The sequence below is a fragment of the Vidua chalybeata genome, chromosome 2 (assembly GCF_026979565.1).
Source record: "Vidua chalybeata isolate OUT-0048 chromosome 2, bVidCha1 merged haplotype, whole genome shotgun sequence".
NCBI classification, from domain to species: Eukaryota; Metazoa; Chordata; class Aves; order Passeriformes; family Viduidae; genus Vidua; species Vidua chalybeata.
Genome location: NC_071531.1, coordinates 5236011 through 5247745, shown reverse-complemented (window position 1 = coordinate 5247745; position 11735 = coordinate 5236011). Strand labels below are relative to the sequence as shown.

At 48.0% G+C, this 11735-nt stretch overlaps 1 protein-coding gene across 2 annotated transcripts in view; it reads left to right on the top strand.

Annotated features, from left to right (window-relative positions):
• The first annotated feature begins 542 nt into the window (after positions 1-542).
• Positions 543-11735, top strand: part of LOC128783596 (cystathionine beta-synthase-like) — a 29408-nt gene continuing 18215 nt past the window's right edge. For both annotated transcript variants that reach the window (XM_053934467.1, XM_053934466.1), the window contains exons 1-4: positions 543-1284; positions 1887-2041; positions 8121-8291; positions 10238-10380. In XM_053934467.1, the coding sequence (XP_053790442.1) occupies positions 8280-8291; positions 10238-10380 (155 nt within the window). In that variant the 5' untranslated portion in view covers positions 543-1284; positions 1887-2041; positions 8121-8279. The remainder of the gene's footprint in view (positions 1285-1886; positions 2042-8120; positions 8292-10237; positions 10381-11735) is intronic.

The following is an 11735-nucleotide window of genomic DNA, read 5'->3' as shown; positions in this document are numbered from 1 at the left end:
TCTCACCTGAAGACAGCTATTCAGTAAAGTATGTACAATATTTTGCAAGCAGTTACCAGGCAATGACTTAAGGTTCATTTTCTCGTTGTCATGTCGAGTGTTATTTCCCATTTCTTGTACAAGCTGTGGCTGACTCCAGAACTCTGGCTAGCAGGGGTTCCTCTAAGCAGCCAGACCAATCTCATCTGCCCACCATGCTCATTTCTGAAAACTTCTGTTTGCCATAAATCTCACACAAGGCTCACTGTCAGAAGTTTCCTGACATTGCCCCTGTCATCCAACAGCTTTTCTTACTGTATAGTGTCAACTAAGGGAAAGGGAAGACTTCTTATGCTTCAAGGAGCTGGGAGAAATCACCACTATGAGCTGTATTTATTGCACAGATGTTCAGAAATGTACAATACAAAGAGTTCAATAAAAGCTGTTTGATTGCAGAATGGCTCTGGGTTGTTTTTTTTAATGCCAGTTCAAGCTTGTGGGTGTGTTAGACTGTAAGAAATTTGTGCAGAAGACCCCTGGCTGTCAGTGTGAGGCTCTGCAGTTCTTTCCATGTCTCCAGAGGGAGGCCAGTCCTGCCAGCATGAGCTCCTCGCTCTCCTGACGGGTGTTCAGGTGCCTCCCCCCACACACAGTGCTCTGTCCTCAGCTTCATCTTCTTGCCCCAGTCCAGCAGCACGGGGTGACTTCATCTTGCACATCCTTCTCATGTGACACCTGAAATGCTGCTATTGCTGGCAACGAGTGCAGATCCCTGCTTTCCCTTTTGGCAGCCCCCTCAGAGGGGGAAGAAGGGATCCTGATGTCCCAGCCTGAGGGCAGCGGGCCAGCATCCCTGCAGTGCGTGGAGAGACCATTGCAGCAAAAGGCCAAAGGCTGCCCCAAGCACAGAGAGCTGCAGGAAGTGTGAGGGATCAAGTTCCACCTTGCAGGAGGCTGAGCACGGAGCTGGACAGGTTCAGGAATGCCTGGTGAGGTGCAGCAGGCTCTAGAGCAGGCCTCTGCTTCCAGCCAGGGCAGAGCAGGCCTCTGCTTCCAGCCAGGGCAGCCACTGAGGGGCTCCTCAGCACCTCGGCAGCCCCAGGCCGGAGCTGGGAGCAGGGCCCTGCCCAAACGCCGTTTTTGCAGGAGCTCCTGACAGCTGAGTCACAGCCTAATGACAGCCCTGGGACCGAGCTGTCCCCAGCTGGGGAGCTGCCCCTCCTCCGGGGTCACCAGCAGGAAAATTACTGGGTACAATCAGCTGCGCTGGCTCTGCAGATAAAGGGAGGACTTCAGTCCAGGAAGGTGCCTTGTGAAAGCAATAAATTCCCTTTGGGGTAGAAAAAAAAAAAAAAGCACAACCACCAAGCCAGGCTCGTGTTGCTGATGGAAGTGCTGCTAGCTTTTGTCACGTGCTGGAGGATGGCGGGTGAGGGCAGAGCCCACAGCACCTGACTCCAGGGCACTGAGAGCACCCAGCTCACCTGCCACCACCCTGTCCTATGGAAAAATCCACCTCTGCTTAGAGGAAAAGCCAAGTGCTGTTCACACCGCAGGTTTCACTGCTCTTTCAGGAGCTAAAAACATGCCATAGTTTCTCTCAGACCTGCCAGATCCCAGGCTTGGGGAGGTCACTGCCTCCTCCAGTGGCAACCAGCTGGGTTTGTGTGCCCAAAGAGAGGGCAAGGGCTCTGTGGGCACCACCTGGCCCTGCACTGCCAGCCACAGGCACTGCAGGTCCCTGGGGAAGCCGGAGGGCAGGCAGTGATTCACAGTGAGACCCTTTTGGATGCAGCAGGACCCAGGAATGAGCTGATCTGCCCCATGGGAGAAGCAGAGCAGGTCTGACAGTGAAGGGTGGGACACGCGGTGTGCTGGGAGCTGCTCATGCCTTGTGTTCCTTCCAGGGATTGCCAGCAGCTCTGCTCTTCCCTGGATGTCTCTGGAGCCTCCAGCAGCAGCTGCAGCATCAAAGGAAGCTCCTCAGATGTACTGAACACTCCATGGGTTGTACCAATGCCTTTTTGGGGCTACCTAAAAACAAAGGCCAGAAAAAATTAAGGTAAACAGCAGTTATATTTATTGAAGGGCTTTCAGGTGCATTTTGGGCAGACAAAGCCCTCCCAGGGGCTACACCCAAAATGGATATGGGTTTTCACACTTTTATAAGTTTGGTCCATTTGCACATTGGGGTTAATTTTCCAATTACAGCTTCAGGTAATGAAGTCATTTACCCCAAATTTACACCCCCTCACCTCACTTTTGTTTACATTTCTCAGGCCCAGAGACAGTGAGGTGTCCTTGATCCCCAGAACTAGAGAGGAACTGTGTTGTCTGACCAAAATGTGAAGACAGTAGCTAGCACTGTATTTGGAGTTTGGAGCTATACACAAAAAAAATTACAGGATTACAAATATATGAAAAATATAAAAGCTAAAATCCTAAGGTATCAGTACAAGCAAATGGTGACCTCTCCTGAAACAGGTGGGTGTGATCAGCTGCTCCAAGGCAGTAACAAAAATGTAACTTTTCTAACCTATTCCTGCCTTGGCCTGGGACAGCTGGAATCGTCTTTCAGCTGCCATCATTTTGCACTGCAGTAAATCTTCTACACCATGTGTGTTGAACAGGTAAAAAAAATACTTTTAACAGCAAGTGACGGCCTCCCTTTTTCCCAGATGACCCACATTATTCAGATAGCAGGTACCATCACTAGTGCTCCAACTCACAGGCCAATTCAGCTCAACCAGAAGCAGTTTTAACCTCATGCCCTCACAGCAAGATGTTTTCTCTCTGCTGGCCAAAAATAAGTCAAGAACCAAGGAAAGCCTGTTCTGCCCTGAATTACTTGCTAAGCCCTCCCAAAACATTGCAAATCCTTCTCCTGTCATCTTCTCAAGCCCTGATGTGGAGTTTCAACTGCTTTGATAAAGCCATTTTGAATATTAAATTACGTGGGAGGGAAAACGTGGATTTCTTCCCTCTTGGTACAGCAAACTCAGGAACATTTTAAAACCAGGTTGTCTCTTCTAGGGGAAAAAAAAAAAATCAGTGGTGGGGGTGACTGTGGTCAGTACAGGTCTTTCCTCCCAAGTGCCCAAAAGTAAAACCTGAGTGCTACATCCCCACAAGGGGGGATGGTTTGGGTTGGAAAGGATTTAAAGCTCATTTCATTCCACCCCCTGCCATGGCAGGGACACCTTCCACTCTCCCAGGCTGCTCCAAGCCCCAGTGTCCAGGGATCCAGGGGCAGCCACAGCTGCTCTGGGCTGTGCCAGGGTCTCCCCACCCTCACAGTAAGATGAGGTGAGAACTGTAATACTCCCTCTGCAAGGAGTCGTTTGGATGGTGTTTTAACAGCAGAGTCCCTTTTCCCTGGGCATGGAGTTTTGTGTCACACCCTGTCATGAAAGCCCAGAGTCATCCCAGTGTTCTCAGCTGCCTCCCCCCATTTTTTTGGCTCTCCAAATTGCTCTCTCCAGTTGTTGCTTCCCAGCCTGGGAGTGCTGATGTTTAGCCAGTGGAATCCTGCAGGTTAAATGCTTCAAGGCAGCTCTTCAGGTAAAGGATGGGGCAGTGCAAGCCTGCTGGGGAATGAGCACTTGTGCCCTGTGCTGGCTTGTGTTTTTTAAACTTAGTAACAGCAGCACTGCAGAAGAGCAAGGTAAAATGAGATTTTCTGATGTGTACAGGCTGTGAAATACCTGGTGTTCCTGTGTGGGTGGGAGCATGGCAAAGATTGCAGTGCAGACCCCAGCCCAGCTCCTCCTCTGCTCCTAACCCAGGCACAGGCAAAGCAAAAAAAACCACCTCAAAATACCTGCTGGCCTCAAAAAAAAAAAAAAAAAAAATGTGTGTGTGACTGTAGGGCTGGTGCTGCTGAAGAGCCCAAGTGAAAAGCAGCTCTGGGGATGGTGGTGGGAAAATATTGTTGTTTAAACCCAGCCAGCAACTAAGCCTGAGCATTCTGGCCAGATGCAGTGAACAGCTTTAACCTTGCCCTCCAAAAAGGGGACTTTTTTTCTTTTAAAGTCATCAAACTTAGACCTTTTTTTTTTCTTCTTTTTTTTTTCCAAGAAAGTATTTAATTAAAAAATGTATTTCTTTACAGGAAGCATTTTATTTCAAAATTGTCTTCTGTCCCTCCAATACCCATCTAAATCTTGTTTCCTTGCAGGTTGAAAAGATCCCCATTTCTTGCAGTTTGGCCACTGAAGGGAAGAATCTTATTTTTGAGCACACACTGCTGCAGGAGACAACCAGGAAGGGGTGGCTGGGTTATTCTGTAACTACAATGCCCAGAAAACATAATTCTTGCTGGGGTTGGGGTTATTTGCACACTCTTCACAGGAGAGCTGCATGTACTCTGTCACATCAGATAGCCCCCAAGAGTTTTCTGTGATGGATTACCTCTGGCAATATTTTCCAGAGAGTTCATTTATTGCAAAAAGACCAAAGATAAAGTCATCCCTGTGCTAATACCTACACCAGTCTTGTCTTCAAAGGTTTAATTCCAAAATAAGCATTCTGACAAGCCTTATTCTTGCCTGATCATGTCAGCAGTGGTGAAGTTTCCTTCACCACTGTATTCTGGAGGAGCATGGCCCCAGCACGGACCAGGCAGCTCTGTGTGCTGCCCTGGCTCTGGGGAGGAGTGGGGAAAAGAGGGACTGAAGTTCTCAGGGGCTCTTCCTCTTCAAGCAAAATCTGCATCCATGTAATTTCCTGATCCCCAGGAGCTGGTGTTTGGGAATCGTGGAGCAGAAGCTGTTCAGTGCTCTCAGCTGCTGTAATGGTAAAGCAGATGCATGAGAAGCAGGAGACAGGGGTTTTAGGGCTGGAGGTGGTGCAGAGACTAACCCCGGGATCCCAGAGGACACAGAGAGTCCCCACCAGACAGCACCTCAGCACAATGTGTCATTTCTGTCACCACTTCTGCCTGATTCAGCAAGGCCCACGCTGACACAGATGAGCTGGGTTTAAGTTCCAGCACAAGACACGAAACGAAAACAGCAACGAAATTCTACAACCAGCACCAAACTGCTGGGGGAAGGGTTCAGAGCGCTCCTGAAGATAAGTACGTATTAAAACAAACAATACATTGCTTATCTTCTCTTTTATACCCCAGTCACCTCCCCTCGCAGAGCAATCAGGTGCTGGGCACAGCGAGGTGTGGGGCAGGACCCAATCGTGTCCCCTGCCACCAGCACATATTAACTGGGGCTGAGGCTCAGCTCAGACACTTGGCTGACGGGCTGCAGGGGTGAGTAGTGGCTCATCTGTTCCCTCCCTGGGAAATGGGGACCCTCAGTGTCGTGGGGAGGTTTGGAATTTGGCAGCCCCTGCTCCCCATCCTGTGCAAAGGCTGATTCTCACCTGGGGAGTAGCTGCGCCTTCAGTAAGTCCTGAATGAATCAGGCAAGCAGGGAGGATTTGGCTTCACACTACGAGGTCAGTGGGGTGGTGGAGAGGGTCTTCTGGAGAGCTTGTACAACTCCATCCTTGGAGGTTTTCAAGATCTAAGGAGGGCAAAGCCCTGAGCAGCTTGGGCTGAATTTAGTGTGCCCCAGTTTTGAGCAGGAGGCTGGACTGGGACCTCTCGAGGTCCCTTCCAGTCTGGGTCACTCCATCATTCTGTGAAATTGATGCTACATTTGTCTTGCTCAATGGCAGCGATGCTATTTCTTTAGAATAAGGCAAGAAAAAGGCATTTTGCTTCTAATGGAGCGAGCTTGCATGTCCCTCTTTCTGCCTTGCTGACTTCATCTAGGTTTTCCCTCACTTTACTTAATGAGCATCTTGATTTTCTTCCCCTTGAAGTTATCAGAGCAGTCTGATAACCTGATAACTGCAATCTCCTATCTGCAGAGTGCTCTGCAAACATTAGCCTGTGTTCCTTGTCATAGATTTTCATTAATTGGCAGCAGCTGGGGGTTATCATTCCTGGTCTCTTGGCCTGCTTCCCAGTTCCTGTGGAGATTTCCATTTATCCTTTGCCCAGTCTTGTGCCCTCTCAAGATTCTCTATTCAGCAGCAAGTAACGGGGCTGTGTGGACACTTCAGTGGCTCAGGTATATTTGGTGGCTGACCAGATCACACCTGAGCCTTCAGCCAGGGACTGGGAGGAGTATTGGGACCCAGGTAAGAGTTTTGGTAATCCAGAGAGGATTTGTCTTCACTTTGTGATCTAAAACTGCACTGGAGGCAGTGTGGGGAGATGTTTGCACTGGACATTGCTCCTCTCTGCCATCCCTGGCTGCAGTCCATGGCTGTCCTTTCTCCTCACCCCCCACCCAGCCTGTGCTGATGGATGTCACTGAGGCTGGCAGCAAGGGACCAGCTCAACCAGTGCTGTGTTAAGGCCTCCAGCAGTCCCAGATTCTTCCCATCCTTTGGTGCCATTTCAGGCCATCTGCTGTCTCATTTTGGGGGTTCCACACTTCAGGCAGTTTTCAAAGTTACCTTCAGAGCCACTATGGGGATTTTGACACATATTAATGTAAATGTGAATCCAGACTCTGATCACAGAAATGCAGTGATTTGAGAGTGTTTTGTAATAGAAGGAGGACATTCATGCCATTCCTGCAGCACCAGGAATTACCCAGCCCTTGAGGAGACACAAGAGGCACTCTCCAGCAGAGAGGAATGTAGATGTTGACTAGTCAAAGGCCAGCCCTTGCTTCTTTGTTCCCTGGGTGTCTAGAAAATATGTCTGCATTCACTTTGGGTGAGAGAACAAATGAAAACCCCATTCTTGACTTATTTTTATATCAGGTGTCAGGGAAACTGAGCACAGTGAGGAGAATGCAACCTCATTTTAGAAGGTGGGAGCCAGTAATGCTCTTCCTTCCATGAAGCCCTCCTGATCCAGGGCTGGAGGGGAGAGGGGGCTGTGGTGAGGCCCTGCAGCCCCAATGATTTCACCCTCCTGCCTTGTCCCTTTCCACCCCACCACGATTATGGTAGAGATGGGCATCACCAGGAAAAAGGAGGAAAAATCCTCACAAAATCTATTTTGCCAGTTGTTGATTTTTTATCTTTTTTTTTTTTTTTTTTGTGCTTAGATGTTTATTATTTTTTATTTATATTATAGTCTTATAAGTTGTGAGTTCTATAGTATTCACTAGAAAGCTACAAAATGGTTCTGTATCTACCTCTACAAGGTCTCTTAAGGAAAAACTGTCTAATTAAGAAATGACACCAATTATTTTTGCTTTTAGTCTAATAACTAATTACTTATGTCTTGCAATGCGGACTTTTTCGTCTAATTACAAAATACTACTTAAACTTACGAAGAAGAAGGTGAAGATGAAGGATTAGCTACTGCTTTAAAGCTTCTATCTTAGTGTTATATATTACTGTATTCTAAAACTTTGAACTCCAAGTTTTCTACTATGTGATATTACATACTTATTCAAAATACACACTCATAGTCTTAGTGCTACTATTCAATTTTGGAAGTTTTCTCTATGGCTTCAGGTTAAATGTAGTGTTCTCTTGAGAGTCTGTGTCTTTCAACACAAAACTTCTAAAATTCTCAATATCTAGAATTCTAACAGCCAGCATTTTGGGTGGTAACTGGTGAGCTCAGTTGTGAAAGCGTGCTGGCCACCTCTGATACTCTGTGGATTATCTCTTCTTTACCCACAGGTGACTTTTGCTCCTTCCCAGCTAATTAGATAGGTAAACACAGGTTTGCTTTGGGAGATATACTCAAGGCCAGCATAAATCCTGGCTTGCAAGGAAATGAACCATTTTTTCCCCTTTAATCCCTGTCAATGAGCAGCAGTGGTGGGGAAGAGCACTGGGAAGCAAAGTTTGCTGGGAAAGCTTTTGTTGGCTGCAAGATCCAAGGCATTTTGGAGTGACTGCCCTGCACCCTCGTGGTTTCCTGCTGCTTTCTGAGGCTGGGGGTGGTGTCTCTGGAGAAGAAAAGGTGGCTGAGGGCCTGGTGTGGGGCTGGACCAGAGTTCACTGTCTGCTTTAGTTGTGGAGCCAGATTGCAGCAGGAGGTTGTTGACCTCCATCTTCAGAGATGCTGTGGAGCCTCTGGATAAGGAGAAGGTTCAGCCACACACCATGGCCTGTTCCATCCCTCTGGTGTTGCTGGAGTAACAGTGGGGTGTGTTTCTGTGTTCCAGGGACAGCCCAGCCCTCAGGGACCAAACCCCAGCCCCATCCTCCTGGCCAGCGTGGAAACCACCAGGGAATCAAGGCACGGACCTCGGGCTGTCCTGCCACGCTGCTGCAAAGAAAAACTCCCACCAGGAGGGTGAAAGGAGCAGGCAAGCAGGAGGAGGATGGCAGAAATGGTAATTAAGGCTGCCCATGGGTTCATATGTCAAGCCACAAAGAATTCAGATAATCAGGACTTAGCTACAAGCGCGTGCTGGCCACTGTGAGCCACAGCTACTGGCAGGGAGCTCAGGGACTGAGGGGACACAGGGCTGTGGCTTCATGGCCTGTGGGGGAGATGAAGCTCCCCAGCTAAACTAAACTGGATTTCCCATGGCCCCTCCATGTGGCAGCAGGTCCGGCCCTACTGCAGGCAGTTCTCTGTGTTTAGAAATGGGATGTTTATTCTTTGAGTCACTGGTTTGGTTCTGTGAGATGGCAAAATGTTGTCTCTGTTCTCAGTCTAAAGTTAAATGCAGAAGGAATGTCCAGTATTGTGTCTTTGACCATTTCTGCTGCAGCAAAGGTAAGGAAGGGTTAGATTTGCTCTAATTGCAAAATGCACCACCACAGAGGTGTAGGGAGACAGGGCAGACAAAGCAGCTTTCATCATCAGTCTGAGACACAAGTCTCCATCCGTGACCCTATGGAGTTTCAAGGTCCCTTTATTCAGTAATGGTTGAATTAAGGTAAATTCATTCTGTGAACAAGCCAGAAAAGGAACATACAGATACCAAAACTCATGTGGGTTTTCTCCATGTGGTTTGTTTCCTTAGCATAGACGAGTGGTGGATGGATTGCAGAGAGGATCACAGCAGAGAGGTCACACCAAACCTGCATGTAACCCTTGTTTCTGCTATTGTTCAGTAGCAGATGCTGAAAATAAATTTTAAGCCCAGACTCTTCCTTTTGTCTGTATATGCACCAGCAATACAGAGAGAACAGCACAGAAAATTGCCTTCCTACAGAGCACTGATGCCATTAGGGCTTGTGTGCTTAAAATCTGCTACTGAACTCAACCTTTTCTAACTTATTTAACCCTTTTCTCATTCCAATTTTTTATCTGCTCTGTCTTTGTAGTTGTTCCTGATGATTCCATTCTGCCTTATTATTTATTGCTCATTATTTGATGCACCTTCAACTCCCCCAGGATTTACAGCCTGCTCTCAGCACCAGCCTCTTGTCTCATTTCCAGCCTGATGAATCCTCCTCTCTTTAAGCTGCTTTACTGTGGGAGTTGCTTAGTACCCCTGAGCACCTTTGCTGCCCTTTGCTGTTTTATTTTTGTTGGTTCTTTTTTCTCAATTTTAATACACTTGGATGCCAGAGCAGAGGTGACCTCTAAGTCCCACCATCACCATAAAAGCATTCTCCAATTATTGCTGGATGGATTTACCTGCAGGTTCTTCACTGCTAGGGTGAAAAAAACTGTTCTTGACCAAATAATTAAATTAAGAGCATAAAATTTTCTAGTGGAGGCAATGGTTTTGAGATGGGGAAGAAGATGTACCGGAGAGGATGCCCAGATGAGATATGGGGTCTAGCACACCACTCCAGAAGAACAGTTTTGTCATGGAATCGTGCAATTTCTAAGGTTGGAAAAGGCTGTTGTGATCATCAGGTCCAATCATGAAGCCACACCACCATGTTCACCCTGAGTCTGTGTCCTCAAGTGCCATATCCATAGGAGTTTTGAACACTTCCAGGGATGGTGACTACACCACTTCACTGGGAATTCCATTCAAATGCTTTACAACCCTTTCATGACATCTTTTCCTAATGTTTAATCCAATTGTTTTTCTAATGTATAAACTCCCCTGGGGCAACTTGAGTCCGTTTCTTCTTGTCACACCACTTGCTCCCTGGGAGAAGGGACTGACACTCCCCTTTCATCTGTTCATCTCCTTCCAACCTCCTTCCATCCCTACAACCTCCTTACCCACCTAGATCCATGTGGCTGAAATGCCAGCAGGATGCTCCAAGCAGCCTGGCCACCCTGCCTTCACACCCAAATGCCATTTTTTCCCCTTCAGCAACTATTTTTCTCCCAGATGTCTATGTGACCTCTATTTCCACCCCACAGGAGCTGAGTAAGAAGTGCCCCCTGGTGAATGGCAGGGGTGCAGGAAGTCAGGACAGCACGTGGACCCTTCCCAACTTGCCCAGTAAGTGCACATGGACAGCCACAACGCCTGCCAGCAAGTCTCCACACTCCTGTGTTCCCTTGTAAGTAATTCCTCTGTGCTGATTACTTCAGGGTGCAGTTCAGCACCTTTTCCTGGAGGTGAAGCTCTCTTGTTACACCAGGATGGTCGTGGCCAGAAGCCAGCTGTTGTGTTAATGATGGTTTATTTTACAAATGGAAAAAGCAGCTTAGTATGAAGATCTTTTTCACTCCCTTTTTCACAGAAGGATGTGGCTGGCTCAAGTCTGGGCTCTGTGTTTTCCAGAGCATCTGCTTGTTTGGGGCATCTTATTTTAGATGGCTGAGAGCCCTTCACAGAAATGGATTACCACGGCCTGGGCTTTTATATCAGTAGCAAATGGCCACAGTGCAGAGAAAAGTGCTTACTCTGAGCTGTTCTTGCCCTCACAGCAGCAGGTTCCCTCCCAGGGTGACGTGAGGGCCCAGACTAGTCTTGACAAGAGGTGCTTTAATGACCCTGCAAACCAGACACAGACAAGCTACTAAAGATAAGGCTGTCCCATAAATGTCAGAGGAACTGCAGACACGTCCCTGCAGTGCAGAGATGTGAAACTCCACTCCAGCAAGTGGAGTAAAACTCCTGGAATTCAGCTCCAGGAACTGGAGGCCATGGAGGTGCAGCACTGCTCTGCATGGTCATGCCTGACCACAGGGCAGGCAGGACAAGGCCAGGGCACAGCCACCAGTATGTGGGTAGCCCAGAGCAGCCTCTGAGTCTGGCCCATGAAGGAGGGAGGAATGGAATGCAGAGCCCTGGAGCTGATCCAGCAAGCTGTGCATCCAGGCACTCGCTCAGCGCAGCCCCTGCAGCTGGTGCCTGAGCATAGAATCAGCTCTTTTCAGTCAAAAAGGTTTTTTTTTTTCCTCAATTATCATTCTGAGCAGGATAAAATTCTTTTTTTTTTTTTTAACCATTTAGCATCAGGGTGCCATGGTGGTGCCAGTGGCTGGGCCCATCCCACCCCCAGACAGGAGAAGGAGAGACATTCCTCAACCCTGGGCATCAAACACTGCTCTGGGAATGGAGTCTGGCTGTGGGGGCCCACACAGTGCTGCACACAGGGGCAGGAGCTGAAAATACACTGGGACACCTCACACCTCTGCAGCAGTGTGTGGAGGGAGAGGTGGTTTGGTTTCCCTGCTCTGGGTAAACCACAGATGGCAGCCAATGGAGCAAAAGTCTCTGGACTTCCTGAAATTCCCAGGTGAAATCTGATTGAGTTTTGGGGTAGAAGCAGAAGGAGTAAACAAGATTTTATTTTAATTAAGAATATTAAATATTTAAATTTTCTTGAGAGATAGAGATGTAGGCTAGTTCTGACATCCCTCAATCTGGTTCTGACCCAGCATAACCTCAGAGGGAATCCTTTGCTTT